Source organism: Staurois parvus, unplaced genomic scaffold (genome assembly GCF_062004578.1).
Source record: "Staurois parvus isolate SC_StPar_1 unplaced genomic scaffold, SC_StPar_1.0 ptg000017l, whole genome shotgun sequence".
Lineage (NCBI taxonomy): Eukaryota > Metazoa > Chordata > Amphibia > Anura > Ranidae > Staurois > Staurois parvus.
Window position 1 is genome coordinate 7,096,970 of NW_028317813.1, and position 19,669 is coordinate 7,116,638.

Below are 19,669 nucleotides of genomic sequence, written 5' to 3' on the forward strand. Positions count from 1 at the left end.
GGATCCTTAATTCATACAGGCCAGCAGCTTCCTTCTTTCAGTGGATCTCCTTATGGGGCTCCTAATTCCCCTACTCAGTCAAGGTATCTCTGAAGGACAATGGCTCACTCATCCAGTGAGCCCAGAAAGAAAAAAGCCTCTAAGTGTAGTATTTCAACACAAACGACACATTTATTAAAAGTTACAGGAATAACACTCACATTCCCAGCAGTCCTCCCTCCTCACCGATGTGTGGGTACACTGCATGCGTATGGGACTTCTTGAGTCTAGCAAGATGGCGTCGCACGCCGGAAGTGCGTCACCACGCACCGGTAACTGCGGACTCGCGAACCTAGGCGTTACGTCACTGTCTGCTCGTGACTTCCTCGGGACACTTGTTTGCACTTTTTTTTGGCATTATAGCACTTTTATCCTTATTAAGGCTTTATGATAACCTGGTTATTTCATTGTATAGTAGGAGTGTGAGCACGTTATGTAATTTTTTAGACACTTGGTTTATTTATATAGAGTGTGAACACCAATGTTCAATATGAAATTTAATTACTTATGATAAGTTGACACTATTTATATTATTTTCACTATTACTATAAGGTAGTTTTTGATTGTAGGGGTATTTTTTGGATCATGTTTATTCTATGAATTGGTCACTTATTCATATTATTTATTTTGAGCGCTACACTATTCATTTATAATATTGATTATATGTGATCAAGAGGTAACACTTCCATCTTTACTGGGTGTGCTTATAATCATGTTTTAAGCTGTTTTAATCATGTATTAATAAAATTATATATTTTTTATACAAATATAATGTTCATTGTGGTGCCTAAAATGTCCATGTTTCCAATTCCCAATCTAGTTACTACTATCTGCATTGAGTTTGTATGTTCTCACTGTGCTTGTGTGGGTTTCAAATGGGTACCCCGGTTTCCCCCCACATTTTAAAGACATGCTGGGAGGTTAATTGGCTCCTGTCTAAATTGGCCCTAATGTGTGTGTGCATGTACAGTATGTATATACACATGTGACATAGGGCCCTTATTTTGTAAGCTCCTTGAGGGCAGGGACTGATGTCAATGTATACAGCTTCATAAATTGTTGTCATTTTATAATAAAAATAAAAACATTAGAATGAACAAAAGGGAGAGGAATCAGGAATGAGAACAGGGTTAGGCTGATATTCACTAGAAAAAGTCATTGTTGCTTATAATTTTATTTCATCATACACTCAGTTTGAGTTGAATAGTGTGCAGCAGTCACTCAGCCCCCCTAATATTTACCTGAGCCCCATCACGATCGAGCAATGTGCACCAGAGCTTTGGCTCTTCGGGGAGGGGAATCTCCCTCCTCACTGGCTGAGACAGCAGTGGGAGCCATTGACTCTCGCTGTTGTCAATCACAGTCAGCAATTGAATGAGGAGAAAGAGGGGGTGGGGCCGAGTCGCAGCTTTATGAAATTGCCTTTATTATCACTTTAAGCTGCATTAAGCAGTGGGCGGAGATATATACATGCCGGGGCCGCAATGCTTCACTTGCCTCCAACATGTACTGATTAGTGGGCAGCCAGCCTGCTAATCAATATGCATTTAAGTAAATGGGGAAGCGGTTGTGGGGCGTTTGTCTGCAAAAATGTGGTTAAAACAGGCAGTGAGGAGGCAATGCATCACTTCCTCACCACCTGTCAGCAGCCACTGGAGCACAATCTGAATGCAGATTGGGCTTCAGAGGAAAGGGAAATTTAGACGCATGTCTAAATCTACCATAAGAAACACCAAGAACGAAGTGCAGTAACCAAAGAGCAAAATAACTGAATTTACTGATCTACTATGCCTGCAAACATTTGTGTGTTGTTTTGCTATTCAGAGAACTAAAAAGGAAACTTCTGTCCCAAGCAGAATTGAAAGAAATTCAGTCTAATCCTGTTTTGGAAAACCAAGATCATAGCCAAGATGCCAGTACAGCAGTAAGGCCATAGCCCTTCAGTTCTAATCTCAACAAAACACAGAAGGCCACACTTATGAATAGTTGTTCCCACCTTTTGCCAGAAGGAACTCTGGTTCCTGCACTACATATCCGGTGTTTTGAAGCAGGACCAATTCCGGCACCAACCACAACACATTAGGAAATTGACTTTGGACTTTGTAGTGCCATGTCCATTGGGAAATTTGCAAAATATTGCATGGATTAGGCAATTTCAGAACCATACACTTATAATGCTTAGGAAATCAAAGCTAAATGAAATGTAGCATAATTTGCATCATAAAACCTAGAGATTTTCATCTTCATAAACCATTCAGTTAGGCTTATGCTGGGAGACAGTCTACAAGAAAATACAGCAAAGCTCAGGCACAAAGGTCAATTACACACTGGACCAACTGCATTTCAGTTTACTGAAAGGTTACTGCTGACTAGATGTTAAGGGTCAAGGCAGTTCACCTTAACAAGCAAGGAAAAGTGCATCCATCAGCTGAAGAGTATGGAATTCTCTAAATCTCTGGTGATATAATTTGTCTGCTACTATCATAAGGCAACAATTACACTCTGGCAATTCTTCAGAGCAGTGTGGAGTATACAACATACAAAACAGTGTACAGAGTGAAGGAGTAAAATACATACAGTACAAATAGAAGTACAAGTGGAAGAGTGTACTGAGTAAAGTATATAAACAGCACAATGAATAAAGCAAAATAACACGGACTATACAAAGACCAGTGCAATGTACAAAGTGGAGCAGTGTGGAGTTGATGTACTGAATATATAATGTAGATCACAGTGCAAAATATGGAACAGTCTAAAGTAAAATCTTCAGCAAATTCTATACAGAGAATGAGAAAATTATAAATAAAGGATTCCCAAGCGGGGGTCATCATAATCCACTGTTGTTCTAAAGTACTTATAATTCTATGAAAAAAAAATATGTTTCTAGTATAACAGTTTACAAAGCATTTTCAATGACCATATGAGGATCTCAAATGTCATAGACGACTTACAATGCATTTGCAGTCACCAGTAGGTCATAGTTGTCAAAGAGAACAACCTCAGGCGCTTCTACGATGATAATGTAGATAACCTGAATGGACAACATGAGAGCTAGTTTTCCGATGCTGCTGATCTGAAGAAACACTGAGCAGGCCAGCAGGCTAAGCAGAATGCTGTAGTTGAAGTACTGTCAAAAACAAAATGGAAGAAATGCTTGATTGTGCAAGAGACAATGTTTGCATGTTTAGTGAAAATGTTCCTAAAAGTTACATAGCCATCTCATAACTCTTGAGCTGAGCAAGCCTATCAAAGCTGACTAAACATTTTCATTCTCTCATATAAATTACCATTTAACAATGATAAACACAGATAGGTGGATAACTGAAAATTTCAAAAAATCTCAGAGACTTCTTATAACAAGCATAGTTGTTAAAAGAAATAATGAATTTTCCAAATAACAGAACTACTAGCAAACTAGGACAACATGGGACCTTAGTAAGCCAATAAAAGTGGCTTCTGCAAGCAATTATTATTATTTATTTTTTTTGCAATCTGGACTTTTACTAGCTACAAAGATATTGCCAGGAATCAGTCATGATTTAAGTGGACAATAACCTACTGAACTCTGAGGACACAATACCATTGTGGATACACAGTGGTTGTAATCCAGTCTCCTATTGTCACCTATACCAATAATTAAATGCAAAACAGAGAAGGAGTCCAAGCAGAGTAAAATTACACTGTCTAGTTTTGTAAAATGTTACTTAATGTAGCTGCTATACCTTTAGGCTGTTTATGTAACCCCAAAACCTCGCTGAAGAAATCCTAAATTGTATGTATTGTCCCGTCTTGGACAACTGTCAGGACACAAAATCCGACTGTCGCTTGCCCTCAGCAGGAGGGATTGTGCACCCATGTTTATAAGCCATGCATGTGGGAAAGCAAAAAAACTGGGCTTGAGCTGCAGTAAGAGGGGTTTGGCTACCAGCAGGACCCATCTCTAGCTTTTGTTTTATACCTTGCATCCCACTACTGCAGGTGACACTATAGACAGCACTCTGTTAACGAATGAAAGTTGGGTTTAAAATGCTTACTAGCCAGCCTGCTTAATAAAATGGTATAAATTGTGACACTAAGACGCTGGATTACCAGCATTGTGCATTCACACAATTAAATTCCCTTTTATGCATTTTAGTATGTTGCTATTAGCAATCAAAGAGTTACATGGGTGTGGTCTGTGGCCAAGCTCAGGTTACCCACAAAAAGCATTAGTTTTTTTCTGTACGCAATAACATTCCTTAGTGTCCATACCTCAGGAAAGTTACAAGATGGCTGACTAGAGCCGCAGGGAGCAGTTTCCATACTCATATTATAGTTGAGCATTTGGAAGTCACAGGCATTGACGGAATCTCGACTAATGTTCAATTCTTCAGCAGCACATTCAATGAGGCTCTGGTGATTGCAGGCAAACTTAAAAAAAAAAACAAACAAAAAACCAACAACTAGTGAACCAACAGCAATAATTTTTAATTTAAACGCAATTTAATTTAAACATAATAATTTAAACAGACAAGAAGACAAGAGCATCACAAAGAATATGACAGAAAGCACCAGAAAGAGCAACGGAAAACTTCACATGCTACACAGTCTTAAAATGATACAATAGAGGTTTTAGATGCTCACCATGTTAACAAAGGCTGAGGTGAATACCAGTAAAATGGTGAAAATACCAATGAGGGTGCTATTTGTTCGAGACTGGACAATCTTTCGAGACACCTGTTGCAAGGCTGTTGGGAAAAGCTGTAAAAGATGTGAAATTGAAGTCTCAGCTGAAAATTAAATTACCTTCACCTCCTTCACACATAATCGTTGTAATTGCTCACCTTTATACATGAGTACACCGCACACACAAACAGGATATTGGCCAGAATGATGAAGATGCTTGTGTACACGCCAAGCATTAAAAAGGAACTGCACAAGAAAATTAAAGTCACCCAAGGAAGAACTCAAAGCCATGCTTAAAAAAATTACATTTTCATGAATCCTGTACCTTTAAATGTTTACTAGTATATTTATATGCAGTAGACATTGAGCCATTTAGCAAAACAACTGCAAAAAAAAAAAAATTGGTCTTTGTTATCCCCTGGCATTTTATGTATCTTGGTAACACTGCCAGTGAGATCTTCCTGCCATAATTTCCTCTCTTTTTTTCAGCCCAGCTGAGAGTTTTAGATGTTCTAACCCACATTTGTGTGTTCCACTCTACTACTTTCTCCATAATATAAAATAAATACAACAGCCAACAAGAGGAATGAGGACTCCTAATAGCCACAGCATGTGTACAGATCAAGGAAATTAAGTGCAGGCAACTCACAAATTCAGCCCTCAAGATATACTGTATATGAAACGCTACCAATCTACCAAATAAGACCATATCAGATTTAGGCAGACAGACCCTTTGGAGATTATGAAGTTTGTATGTATTTAAGCAAAAGCTTCTTAAACACAGTTTGTAGAATAAAGGCAGGAATTAACATTTACAGACTTACTGGGGAAAGATGACAATTTGGATAAAACAAATAAAACAGAAGACCAACAGGGTGCAGGCCACGTAACCTCCAAAGCGATCATCCACTTTTTTGGAATACTGAAATATACAGAAAAAAAGAAAACTTAAAGGGGAATTAGCATTATTCCAAGTAGCAATCCCCTTTCTTTAATAAACAATTACAGATTACAAAAGAACAGTACTGTGGGTCAGCTAATTTGATACATTTAAATATGCATCAGAGCAGGACTGGTTCATACACACAACATAGTAATGAATAGCACATATCACACGTGTGCTGCCATGCAATGTGATAACACATTGCAGTGTTTGCTTCTTCCATTTTCTCTTCTATAATAATTATATGCACTTCAGTTCCTTGTAGCACATTGTAAAGCATTGTGACATAATGATGCCTGTATCATTTTATCACAATACACACCAATGTTGCGCACCAGGGCTGGTGTGAACAATTTTCATTTTAGAATGACTGAAATCTTGCACTGGCAGCAAACTTAAACTAGAACATTATAAATATAGCTCACGCCATAAAAAGGTTGCTTTCACAAAGAAAAATGTTATTCTGAAATATTTTGTACAACTTGTATATGAATAAAATTAATTTATTTTTAAAAAATTATAACACACACCTTCACTTCTGTTCTTAGCTCTCATTCACACTGGCACTAAAAAAATCTGTGTTTATATGCATTGGAGGACATTTGTAAAGGCATGAAAGCATGTTATGATTTTTTCAATGGTGTCTAGGATCCGATTAGACTCCAAATGCAGCTAAACGTGCCAAAATTGCATCTAAATGCACATAAAACAGCTTTAAAGCAGAAACATCTAAAATGCAGAAAAAGTTATCTGTGTAGCATAAAAGACATTTTGACTTATTGTAAATTCCTTATCTTGGAGTACAGTACAATGAAGGTTTAAGAACCCAAACAAAAAAATCAGCTAACAGCTTGAAGCAGCTTACGGTCTAAGCTTGCATTAGCCGAGGCTTGAACATCCACCTGGTAGGACTTGGAAAATTACTGTAATGAACGGAGGATAAGATGGTGACTGTACAAATCTGGGAAGAAGATGCTTGATGCTGAAAAGCCCAAAAGACCACAACAGCCCTGGTGGAATAGGCTCTGATAGGCAAAGTAGAAACTCTGCTCCTAAGGATGTAGGCTCTGGAGATAAGTTGCCTGATCCACCTGGAAATGGTAGAGGGGGAGACAGAATGCCCTTCACAAGGGCCTACAGGCAGAACTAAGGCTTGTGAACAGGGGCTGGGGCTTCCAGGTAGAGCCTGACATCCCTGACCACATCCAAGCACTGTGGGACAATATCCTTATGTTTTGAGGCAGGACAAGAAAGAAGGGAAAGAAGAGGTGGTGTCCTCTTTAAAGTGGAAAGAAGAAACCACCTTAGGTACAAAGGAGGATTTTGGTCTCAAAACCACTTTGTTCTTGTGCAAAACAAGAAAGGGCTCTGTAAAAAAATAGCTGCTAACTCAGAAAACATGCCTAACTGACCTAAGGACTACCAGGAAGGCAATCTTACAATTGAGGTCTTCCAGCAGAATGTTTCTAAGTTGTTCAAAGGTGGTCAGGGGTTCTCTGAAGAACTGAGAGCACCAGTTTAAGATCTCAAGATGACACAGGACATTAAATTGGGAAATTTATAGGATCAATTGGAAGAAAAGTTGCACATTAAATCTGCTTTCTTTTGGTCTGAAGCTGGCAGACCAAAAGACAAAAAGTGAGGAGGGGCAGAGGTACAAACTCAATTTTGAACCCCTTTGAAATGACAGATTGGAGCGATTTTCCTTTAGAGGATTGGGACAGTCTTTATAAAGTGCCAAATTGATCAGTGCATGTAGAGAATCAGGTGCTGCTAGGCAAAGACTAGTGTGCACCACTTCAATAAGTGTGTCCACAGTAGAGATCATTTGTCACAAGGCTGTAATTTGTACATAATAAAATGTAAGGAAATGAAAATCATCTGTGTTCTTTGCTACAAAGTTAGAGTCCACAATACTTTCCTCCATAATATTCTCTAGTAAAGGAGGTCCCACTTCTGTATCCTGAATATGATAAGGGAGAATATAGGACATGTAGAGTTTCTGGCTTCTAGAAAATGAAGGTTCTAGAAATGCTGAGGTTTTCCAAAGAATTCAGACATAATGGCATCTGCTTTTGTCAGACAGGCCCATGGTGCATTCCTGACGTGCCACATGGGGCATGGTGTAATAGTAGAACATTACTCCAGTACAAAGGAACAGCTATCATCCTGACAGGTGGTTTGAGTTGCCTGTTGGCTGTCTGCAGAATGCATACTATTTGGCCCATTCATCCCAGCTTCCTTGCTCCTGTGATCCGCCATTGCTAAGTGTAGGGATCTCTAGGGAGCTAAACACAGAATGAAGATTGAAATGGATGGTAATTTGAGTGTTTGGATACAGGAGATGCTATAACCCAGGCACTGACCACGTTCCTTTGGCTATGTCTCTGCAGAAGATGGCAGCAGGAGTGCAGCAATACGCTGTGTGCATTTTGGGTAAAAAAAAGGTGGCCAGGAACACATCATTTAACAGGTGTGACGCAGTTACCTCATCCTCCAGATCAGAAAACCGCTTGATAGCCCAGGGTAGTAACCAGTCAAAAATTGATAGAAGCTTCAGAGAAAAAAATTGAATGGGAAAGAAAGAAAAAGAGAAGAAAGAAAATAACCTATGGACACTAGCAAAAAAGGATACATCCCAGATAACTTCTACTGGAATTATAAAAGCTAAATGCAGGAATGCCAGTGTGATTGATGCAATAATATTCATTTTGCAGCATTTTGTTTTATATATTAAAGTGCATTTCCAATAATTTTTGCTTTTTTTTTCTATTTCACATTATTTTTACTTTATAGTTTTAAAGGAGTGACATAGCATGCATTAAAATGCATGGAGTACAAACACAGTGGGAGACTCAAGTCTTTTTTTTATCATACAGCAACCTAATGCTAAACAGGAGCAGAAAGACTATGAGACTTATTTATCATAATCAGACACCTTCATTCATAAATTCCTCCATCTGATGCTCTAATGCAGTATTTCTCAAACAGAGTGATATCTGGGTACCACAAGGGTGCAGTGAGCACGGGACCCAGTTTACCTTGGATCATTGTCACGAGTTGTCATTGTGCAGGCAGGGCGGCCGCCAGCACCACAGCAGAATGCAGTGTCACATTTTGCTATGGCTCGTCTGCACTATGACATAGCATGACTGATCCATGACAGGAGGCATGCAGGGCTGCCCTCAGCATTTAAGGAGAAGACAGAAGTCCGCCTCCTCCACCTCACGCCCTCTACCACACTGCTGGAGCCAAAATGTAGGGCTCTGGTGTGGAGAGAGGACTGTGTGATTGGGGGAGCTTTGTGATTGATGTAAAATAAAATATACAGTAAGCGCTCATCAATAGTGGCAGCAGCTGAACATACAGGAAAACGCATATAAAGTCCCACAATTCATATATGTAAAATGCAGCGCTAGAAAAAAAGTGATGATAAAACACAGTCCAGTGAAAAAAGGTGCTCCGTATATCCTAGTGCAAGTGGTAAGGATTTACACTAACCAGATAGCGTAAATATATACGCATGTGTATATATATCTTGTAGAGTCCCCTTCTCCCATCAGATCTGGTCAAGTGAGTAGCCGGAAAGGTAGATATCCTACGCCCTCTTGTGGTAAAAGAGTGGTCCAGCAGATCAGAACGATATCAATCAGAGTACGCCTTCCACTTTCACAGGAGTTGATAAGGAAATCCCTTGGGGCTGTAAAAGTTGAGGAAGCTCCTCACAGGGGACACAGGGAGACACTCATGGTGTAGTAAGTAAGGCTTTATTATGAAAACATGAGTGCACAGTAAACATAGGGTATAGGCAGGTATGGATGAACACACTGACCCCTTGGTATTAAAGATGGCCGCCGGGCCTCCTCGTGGCTCCGGCGGCTTAGTGTCAACGGCGTCCTAGGTCCCACCTGACGCGTTTCGTGCGCACGCACTTCTTCAGAGGTGGAACAAGGACCGCCGTGACCATCTCCTCTAATGTATATACCGTATCTGGCGCATGCGCACTGATGCGGCGCCATCTTGCCGAAGTCCGGGCGTCCGCAATCAACAAGTGCGCATGCGCGGGTGCCATTTTACCATAGGCCAAAATGGAGAAATTGTACCAGTATTGATGCCTTTCACACGCAGGCTAATATTCTCAAAGATAGATTCCTTGAAAAAGGTTATGACAAGGCGATGTTAGATGGCACTATGGAATCAATAGCTAATACGGACAGACAGGAATTATTGAGTATTCAGACTAAACCACCTAAAACTTTGGTCTGTCCATTTATTACTACTTTCTCTGCCCAGTATAGATCCATAAAACATATTATCACTAAAAATTGGGGGATCTTGATGGCTGATTCCACGCTCTCTAAGATACTCCCGGATAAACCTGAAGTTATCTTCCGCAGGTCATCTACTCTGAGGGACAAAATAGCCCCTAATGTGGTCTCTTTGCCCACACCACCTCCCTCTCTGTTTAGCTACACTGGTTTCTATCCATGCAACAAATGCATCGCTTGTAAGTGTAATGGGGTGAGGAAGAGAAAGATAGACACGTTTGCCTCTAACCAGACTAAGAAATCCTACAATATTGACAAATTCATTTGCTGCAACAGTAGGTATGTTGTATACCTATTAGAATGCCCCTGTTCCAAGCAATACATTGGGAGGACAACTAGGCGGCTCAGGGACCGCCTCCGGGAACATGTCAATAACATCAAAAAGGGGTACAAGGAACACTCCCTGTCTCTCCATTATAGGAAACATCACCGTAGAGACCCCTCCAGTCTGAGATTCGTTGGCATTGATGTAGTAACCGCACATTGGAGAGGAACTTTTAAGACCAGGGCGGTCTCACAGATGGAGACTAAATATATTTTTGAATTGGATACTTTGTACCCCGCAGGCTTGAACATTGAGCTTGATGTCAACTGCTATATTGATAACAGCTGAACCCACTTGGGCCTATCATATGTCATTGACACAAAAAACCACGTTGACTCTATTTTTGGGTCAACAGGGAGTTACTGTATATTTTATTTTTTTCTTTATTTTAATTCCTTTTTAATCACATGTGTATGGTTATCATACATTAAGTGTAACCCCGCTATTCACACACCCATTGAGGATGTTTATTAGAACTGGATCATATCCACCCTCTGTTTCTTGTTATTGTATTTTATGACACATGCCTATGACATTTGTTTTTTATTGTGTTGCTGAACATAAGCATGTATTTTATACATATATTTTTTGGTTTATTTACCTCCATGTGACAGGTATTTTATATGTTTTATAATGCCAGTTTTACCATGTTGCTTTGTCCCTCCATATGGGATTATTACCTTGGTACAAGGCGTGATACCCCTTCTGGTTAAATATTCATATTTTAATTACTAGAGTATTTTACGGTGCTTATGCACCTATTGGCCCCTCTTTTAGGACACTTGTTCATTCATTAGTAACCTTATGAACCCTTGTCCCTGCCAATTCACATTCCTTGGGAATTTGATTTAATTCTTCTTTTCTATTCCACATTGGATGCCCCCTGAGGGGGTTCCCCACTTATTACCATCCAATATGCAGTTTTATCACAGCGTATATGATGTTCGGTACTAGCAATACTGTCTCTGTCAGCGCTGGGTATTCTGCCTTTTTGGCATATGACAAAATGGTGCCCGCGCATGCGTGGTTGCGCAATACGGACGCCCGGACTCCACTAGTAGGGAGCCGTTGTCTAGATATCTGCATTCATTTTGGCCTATGGTAAAATGGCACCCGCGCATGCGCACTTGTTGATTGCGGACGCCCGGACTTCGGCAAGATGGCGCCGCATCAGTGCGCATGCGCCAGATACGGTATATACGTTAGAGGAGATGGTCACGGCGGTCCTTGTTCCACCTCTGAAGAAGTGCGTGCGCACGAAATGCGTCAGGTGGGACCTAGGACGCCATTGACACTAAGCCGCCGGAGCCACGAGGAGGCCCAGCGGCCATCTTTAATACCAAGGGGTCAGTGTGTTCATCCATACCTGCCTATACCCTATGTTTACTGTGCACTCATGTTTTCATAATAAAGCCTTACTTACTACACCATGAGTGTCTCCCTGTGTCCCCTGTGAGGAGCTTCCTCAACTTTTACAGCCCCAAGGGATTTCCTTATCAACTCCTGTGAAAGTGGAAGGCGTACTCTAAATGATATCGTTCTGATCTGCTGGACCACTCTTTTACCACAAGAGGGCGTAGGATATCTACCTTTCCGGCTACTCACTTGACCAGATCTGATGGGAGAAGGGGACTCTACAAGATATATATACACATGTGTATATATTTACGCTATCTGGTTAGTGTAAATCCTTACCACTTGCACTAGGATATACGGAGCACCTTTTTTCACTGGACTGTGTTTTATCATTTGTGATTGATGGGATCTGTGATGGGGGCTTGTGTGACTGGGGGGCTCAGTGATTGGGGGACTGTGATGGGGGTGTCTCTTGATGGGGGGGGCAGCCTGAGTCATGAAGTTGTGAAATGGGGGGACCTCTGGTGTGAAGGGGGAACTCCACTGTAAAGGAGGGCTCTGTTGTGATGGGGGAACCTCTGATGTAACGGGGGGCTTCTGATATGAAGTTAATTTCATCAAGGTAATTGTGAGCCGTGTGTCGTGACTGAAAGAAAAATTGAGAAACACTGCTCTAAATTAGCACTGTGACAAAATAAAACTTGCCGTGACCACTTTTCAACTGTGCATCTGTTTAAACTGGTTGTTAGGGCTCAAGGCATTCTATGTATGAAGGTAAAAAACCTGTGCAGCAGCCCCCCCTAATACTTACGTGAGCCAGCCCAATCGCGATCCAGCGATGTGCATGAGAGCCTCAACTCTCCAGGGACTCTCCCTCATTGGCTGAGACAGCAGCGGGAGCCATTGGCTCCCAATGCCGTCAAGCACAGATAGTGAGCCAATGAGAAGAGAGAGGGGGTGGAGCCAAGCCTCTGTTTGTGAATGGACATGCAGAGCAGAAGCATGAGAACAAGCTGCTTGCTCTAGGGGCACTCAGTAGGATGAAGTGACCAGGAGCACTGGCGGGGGACCCGAGAAGAGGAGGATCAGGGCTGCTCTGTGCAAAACCACTGCATGGAGCAGGTAAGTATAACATGTTTTTTTTTATTATTATTATTTTTTCTTAATCAGGTAGTTTTTATTACTATTAATTTTACATTTAACAAATGAAAATTGTACAGAAACACATTTTTGCAGTATAAGTAAAAACATTACGGAGATATCCAAAGGAAAAGAAAATACAGAATACAAATAAAGCATACTACCCCGAGAGCATGCCAAAACAGATGTAAAAAGACCTTGAGTTATAATTATCAACTCACAGCAATTAGTACTATTCCAAAATTTGTCTACAAGTCACATCAAAGCTTTATACAATGCATATCAGTTGGACTACGAGACAGTCAACTTCCCAAGCCATTGGCACTGCAGTCACTTAACTCCTTGTATCAGCTCCCAAAGACAGTGAGGAATGAGTTGATAAATTAGAATCCAGCCATTGGGACCATGTATTTTGAAATTTTTGTAGGGCAGTCCCTATGTTTATAAGTCACTCCTCCCTCTGTAAGTTAGAATGAATCACATCTTTTCATTGACTGCTCATCGGTAGAGTTGACGAGATCCATTTCTGAGTTTTAGAGCTAAATATGAAGATCTCGTCCACATTGAGGGTACATCAGATGGAAGAATATCTTCCAGGACCACGCCTAATAGAGCAACTTTTGTGTCAGGCAGAACATGTGTGGAGCAAAGTGTATTTAGGGCAGTGAAAATAAACTCACAATAATGGTGAAGCTTAGGGCAGCATCACAACATATGTATGATGGTACCCCTAGCACACCTGGGACACGCAGATTCCGCTCTCCCCATGCGTGTAATTTCTGGAAAGTATAGTATACACTGCAGATGATGAAAAATTGAATCAAGCGTTGTGAATATTTTTTTTTTAATGCCTTTAATATCACATTAAAATTTGACTCATCTCCATTGGTAATTCTGTTGCAGACCTGTATAAATATGTCTCAGTTTGATATGACTAAGTTTGCTCAGTTTTCTTATGACTAAGGGTCTGTATTAAGGTTGTATATGCCTGTGGCATGCTAAATAAATGAAGATTTAAATGAGCATAGCAGAGAGTTGTGGATCCTCTATCTGTCTCAGTTTGCTGCCCAGGATTTCCTTCAGGGGTCACAAATACTGACTACAGCCTGATTTTGTTGCCAATAAGCTTTATACAGTTCTCTCAATGTGTTCTACATACAGTACCATTCATCTTTAAGAAAAATGCATTTAAAAAGGTCTTTTACAGAACTTCTAGAAATTCTAATTGTGCCTAAAAACATTAGCAGTGCAATAACTGTATATTGAAAGTGTGACAGACACTTGCTTCTGACTGCTAGTCTCAGGAGATTTGGAGATGTCACTACCATACTGCTCACTTTTCTCCCTTCTGAAAAGGAAGCTGCATTGCAAAATCTACCTGCTTCCACTGTATTAATTTTGTGAATCTGTGCTTCCTCATCCGCAGAGAAGTGGGAACCAGAAAGGGTTGCTTTGAGATTAATGCCCCAAGTTCAGACACTCGCCACGCAGAGGTGATGGGTGCAAAAAACATTAACTTGTGGGTGAGAGTAAAGAAAGAAATGTCTCTAATGGGTTTGAAGCTCTCCCGTCTCCTTGCTTTCACAGGCTTTGCTGAGAGCAGAAGGAGCCATTGGCTCCAGCTGTTGTCAGTCAAATCCTGTGAAAAGAGAGTGGGGGGCAGGGCCGAACCATGCTGTGTGTGTCTATGGACGCACATAGTCCAGTTTAGGAGGAGCAAGCCCTCATTTGTGCCCGCATATCAAGTGGCTTGCTATGGCAGCACACAAAGAAGAGGAGGAGTGGATGGAAGAGGAGGTAAGCAGCAGCTCTGTGCAATACCATTTGCCTAGAGCAGGTAAGTATAAACCTTTTTATTTTACTGAAAGAAAAGGGGGTTTACAATCACTTTAATCAAAGAGTGAGAAGCCAACAATTTCTGAAACAACAGAAAGGGCAGAAATCTGACACATAATAACACCAACACCAACAAGATGATTTGTCTTACAGAGAAACTCCAGGGGTGGAAGCCCCAAGACTCACACCAAGTGAGATATGCTTTCCATGTCCGATAATAGACTTTGAGAGAAGTAGACTTCCAGGCTTTAAGCATTGTAGCAATCACAGACTCTCATTTCTTTAGTGTCTCTGAACGTGAACTTCAACAGCCACGCCATTAGACCCAGCACCCAGGAAACTAGGTGGCAAATTGGTCCTTGAGACAGTAGATCCTGACAATCCGGCATGATCCACAGAGTGTCTGCCAGAAGACTTAACTGGTCAGTGTACCACATCAGCCTGGGCCAGTTCAAAGCATTAAAGGACCACCAAATGTCCTCAATTTCAAACATATGAAGAAGACAAGAAAGATGTTTTAGGGGAGGAAAGCCATAGATTAGTGTGTACTTTCTCACAGAGCCACCAGAGCATCCACTGCCTCTGCTAGGGAATCCCTTTATCTGGAGACAAACCAATCCAGTTTGTTGTTGAACCTGGAGGCCAGAACGTACACATCCAGCACCTCTCACCTGCGACAATGGCAAGACCTCTGGGTCCTTCCTGATTATTGATATAAGCCACTGTCATAGTGTTGTTTGACTAAATTTGGAGCAGATGAACTTCCAGTAGGATTGTCCAACATTGCAGAGATAGCCAAATTGCCTAAAGTTCTAGAATTTTGAACGAGAGATGAGACTCCTTTGACAATCAAACCTCCTGCATAGTCAGAGTGCCCAAGACTTCTACCCAGTCCAACAGGCTGGCATCTATTGTGAGGTTTCAACAAATGAAAGGTAGAAAGACCTTCCTGCCTCCAGAGCAGGATTTCTGAGACACCAAATCAGAAATGATCTAGTCCTTGGTGATAGGAAATTGATCTGTCCAGAGACCAGATCGAATTGTCCCACAATGACATAATGTTGCATTGTAGAGGTCTGGATTGAAATTGGGCAAATGGAATGGATTCGAAAGAGACTGCCGTCAGACCCTGGACTCTCATACAAAAGCGGAAAACCAGACAGCTTTTAGACTGGAGAGTTTGAATCTGGGACCAGAGTATTTGAAGTTTCTTTTGTTGAAAGAACCAAACACTTCAAAAGATGAGTTGATTCCAGCAACGATTTCTGAAAGTTCAGAATCCATCCAAACTGCCATAATGTCTGGACGGTCAATGTCACGTTGTCCAATAAAGCTTGTGCCAACTGTTCCCTCAACAGGAGGTCATCTGAGAATCCCACAACAGGGATGCCATAACAGCACAGCCGACCTAGACCTGGAGACCTTGGCGAATACCTAAGGTATAGATGAGAGGCTGAAGGACAGAGCTACGAACTGGTAGTACACTGGCTTCAGAGCAAAGCATGGAAATCGCTGATACACTGGAAAGATAGGGATATGTAGGTAAAGCATCTTTCATATCCACAGAAGCCAGGGTGTCTCCTTGGTGAAGGAAGGCAGTAGACATCATGCAAACATTTTGGCCCCTTTGGCCTTAGGAATGGTGAACAGGTTAAACTAGTTCTATTGTCGCAGCATACACTTTGATTCTATAACATTAACATTGTAACCGCAATAAAAAAATAGTTATTATTGACAATCCAAAATAAGCTTACTTGAAAACTCCTTTCATATTGTAAGTGCTGCCTATCCCCTGTTCATCACTTTCATCAACTTTCTGGATTTCCTGCATGCTTTGCAGCTTCTCCTCTGCTGTTTACTTTCAATTTCTAAGGACTACATATCCCATGATACCTTGCTACCCACAAGCTGTGATTTACTGTGATGTACTGACTCTGCCTCCTGAAACTCTCCCCTCCCAGCACCTCTGTAATTCAGAAGAAAGGCTCTGTGAATTCTATGAGCCTGTGTATAATGTATAATGAATACATACCACAGACATTAACCCCTTGGTACCGACACCTACCGACCCTTTAAGGGGTTTCAGGTGCTGGGAGGCAAGGCAGGGTTTCTGATCATGTAATCACTGTGATTGGCTGTCACATGATCGGAAAGCTCCCAATTGCAAGTAGAGGTCGGGAGCTTTCTGGTGGCTGCCGGTAACTGTGCCGGGAGTGCGTTCTCGGCACAGTTCTGTTTACATTCTAGTACGCATATATGTGGCCTCTCGATGTTAAGGCCCACACACCGAGAGGACACATATATGCGTATGGCTGGCGTTAAGGAAGTAAATGTGTGCAATTCTTTACAAAGTTAATCTTCAGTCTTCAATATCTATCAGAAATAATGGGAATGGGCTGGAAATGTTTAAAATTTAGTGTGGAAATGAATATAATGGTTTAAATGTTGATCATACATAAAGCTTTAAAATAAAACCAGACATTTAGGGCCTTGCAAAACAAGATAGGGCATATGCCCCCTTTTGGTTTAGAAGCTGTAAAAAGGTAGAGCCCTTGAAATTTTTCTGCCATAGGAAGTAGGGCACTAATCCTTTGTCCAGAAGTATTGCAAGGGCTACATTGAAATCTTAAAGTCAGTGTGGAGACACAGGCAGGGTGGAAGACTTGCAGAGGGATTGGTCAGAAAGCAGAATCCTAGCTTGTAGCCCCTGAAAGCAACTTCTCATACTCATGCAACTGAAATGCTGTCTGTAAAAACTAACAGAAACCCCTCACTTTGGCAAGTGAAGGTGCCCCTTTAATGCTAAAGGGGATTTTTTCAGCAGGTTTGGGGGATTTAGAAGCCTAAGGTTTGTGGTCAAACTGGGTACATGGTTTGGAGGTTTAGTTTTAGAAGCAGCAAAAAGAGGGACATGAAGCTCCCCTACCTGAGGCCTAGGCTATTCTTCTGTGGCAGTTTGACATCTTTAATTAGAGTGTCTAATACAGCTCAAAAGAGACACTGTCCTTCAAAGGGTATGCATAATAAATACTTTTTGTATGTCTGTTCTGCAGCCCAGAATTTTAGCCAAAGGATTCTCTGCAAGTTCACTGGCAGAAGATTCATACGGACAATGCAGTGGGTGAGACCTACCAACCCATCAACACAAAAGCTTAGGGTTGCTGACGTGAGTTCTAAACGTTCCATAAAAAGAGGATCAATTAGGAGGCGAACAGGATCCCCTCCTGGCCCTAGTTCATTCCCCTAAAATTTGAAAGACTACCATCACAGCCAATGTTGGTTGTAATACAAGGTCAGCTAGAGAAAACAAAGTTCTTGAAAAACTTAGCGATGGGATCCTTAATAACAGGTGCTTTCTTTACAGGGGTTGTTAGTGCTATATTATTATGGGATAAGTTACCAGGTCCACAGCAGGAAACAGCCCACTTCTTAAAAAAAATACCTCAACAATGTAAGGAGCGTACAAACAATGGGAGGAGTAAAAAGGGACCAGTACATATAAAGGGACTAATCAATGGAACAGAGAAGGTCTTGGTTCAAACTTTAAAGTGCTATGTATAGCATTAATGAGAGCTGAAACAGTCCCTCTAAACCTAGGAGTAAAGACAGCTACCTGGGGATCCTCAGGAGCAATGTCATCCATTATGGGGTTTTGAAACTCTTCATTGGATAGAGCCTCTGCAGCTAAAAGCAGATCAAATATAGATTCTTCGGTGGAAGGCTTGGAAGTGCAATTAGAGCCTCTGCAGTCAGTAATTAGGATTGGTATTTTTCCCATGAAATCTTGCATAACGGCAGGCACATCCTTCCAGGGGTGAACCTCCAAGGGATGGACGCACACCTGACAAAGCTAAAAAAAGATTGAGGAGGACAAGAGTGCGATATGCTCTCCTAAACTAAGGGTGCCTTCGCTAGGTCCTAGGTATAACAACATTCTTAATAGTACAGTAACTCCCAGTGCTTGGCCCACATAGTCTACTTATGAAGTGAGACTTCTGAGGCAGCACAATGGATCTGGACCCATAAACTGCTTCATGCTCAGGTCTGGAAAGTGCCACTATGTGGAACCCAGTACCCTAAAAACAAATCCCAGGCTATCCCCACAACTGTCCATTCTAGCAATCTGGATAGCTGCATATAGAGACCAGAGTGTAAGGAAATGTTAACTGAATAAAAAACATTGTCTTTGGAAAAAGAAAAAATGGTGTAACTTTTCTCAGCAGGGAAAAAATGTCCATCTTCCTAAGCCATTAGCAAAAACTGAGGTATGCCAAGAGCGAGAATGGTATACCAGACTGGTTGTAGGTTTTTTGTTTGCCAGTGTGAAAATCCTCCGATAGGTGGTAGTGTAACCCAATTGTCTCTGAATACTGTATCTCTCAATGAATGAGAAAGAAAACATCCAATCCAAGATGCAGAGATTGGTACTGCCAGTGGCCATGCTGCAGAAGCCATCAAGAGAATGTGAGCTGGGGGCACACAGTACCGTGGAACTGTACCCCTATGTCTAAAATCAGACATGTGACCACGTTGTGACTTTAAGTACTCATTAAACCCAGACAGTTCGTAACAGATGAGGGAAGATGGCTGGAGGAGACAAGGTTACTGTAGGTGGCAGCAGGAATGGACTGAAGATTGAAGTAACACATGGCTCTTTGCAAGCAGGGGCAGCAGTAGCAGGGGGGACATGCTTCCTTGATGCTGTATATGGTGGAGAAGCCCACCCAGTACTCATTCCCACAGCATTGACCCATTTTGTGGCAAAAACTGGTGGAATGGTGAATAATGGTGCTCAGCGACCTATGAAAATGAGGAAGCTCCCTGTGATCAGCCTAACTGGCCTAATTACTAAGTGAATTTTCAGAGACAGGACAAGTGCTGAGGCAATGCCAGTGGCTTTGGACCTGCAAAGCTCTCCACAGCTTTAAAGCAGCCTACACGGAACCCAGTACCCAAAGGTCACTTCCAGGTTAACCCTGCAATGTCCAGTCAGCAAGGTCTGGGTGCGGTGCCAGTCTGTGGATAATTGTGCTGGAA

The 19,669-nt window shown here is 41.5% G+C and overlaps 1 protein-coding gene across 1 annotated transcript in view; it reads right to left on the bottom strand.

The window, feature by feature from the left end:
* ADCY6 (adenylate cyclase 6) overlaps positions 1–19,669 on the bottom strand; it is a 332,221-nt gene that overhangs the window by 25,585 nt on the left and 286,967 nt on the right. Inside the window, exons 13-17 of the mRNA XM_089679352.1 lie at positions 5,529–5,626; positions 4,863–4,950; positions 4,663–4,779; positions 4,291–4,449; positions 2,991–3,166 (exon numbers count right to left, since the gene is read on the bottom strand). Coding sequence (XP_089535478.1) covers positions 2,991–3,166; positions 4,291–4,449; positions 4,663–4,779; positions 4,863–4,950; positions 5,529–5,626 — 638 coding nt within the window. The remainder of the gene's footprint in view (positions 1–2,990; positions 3,167–4,290; positions 4,450–4,662; positions 4,780–4,862; positions 4,951–5,528; positions 5,627–19,669) is intronic.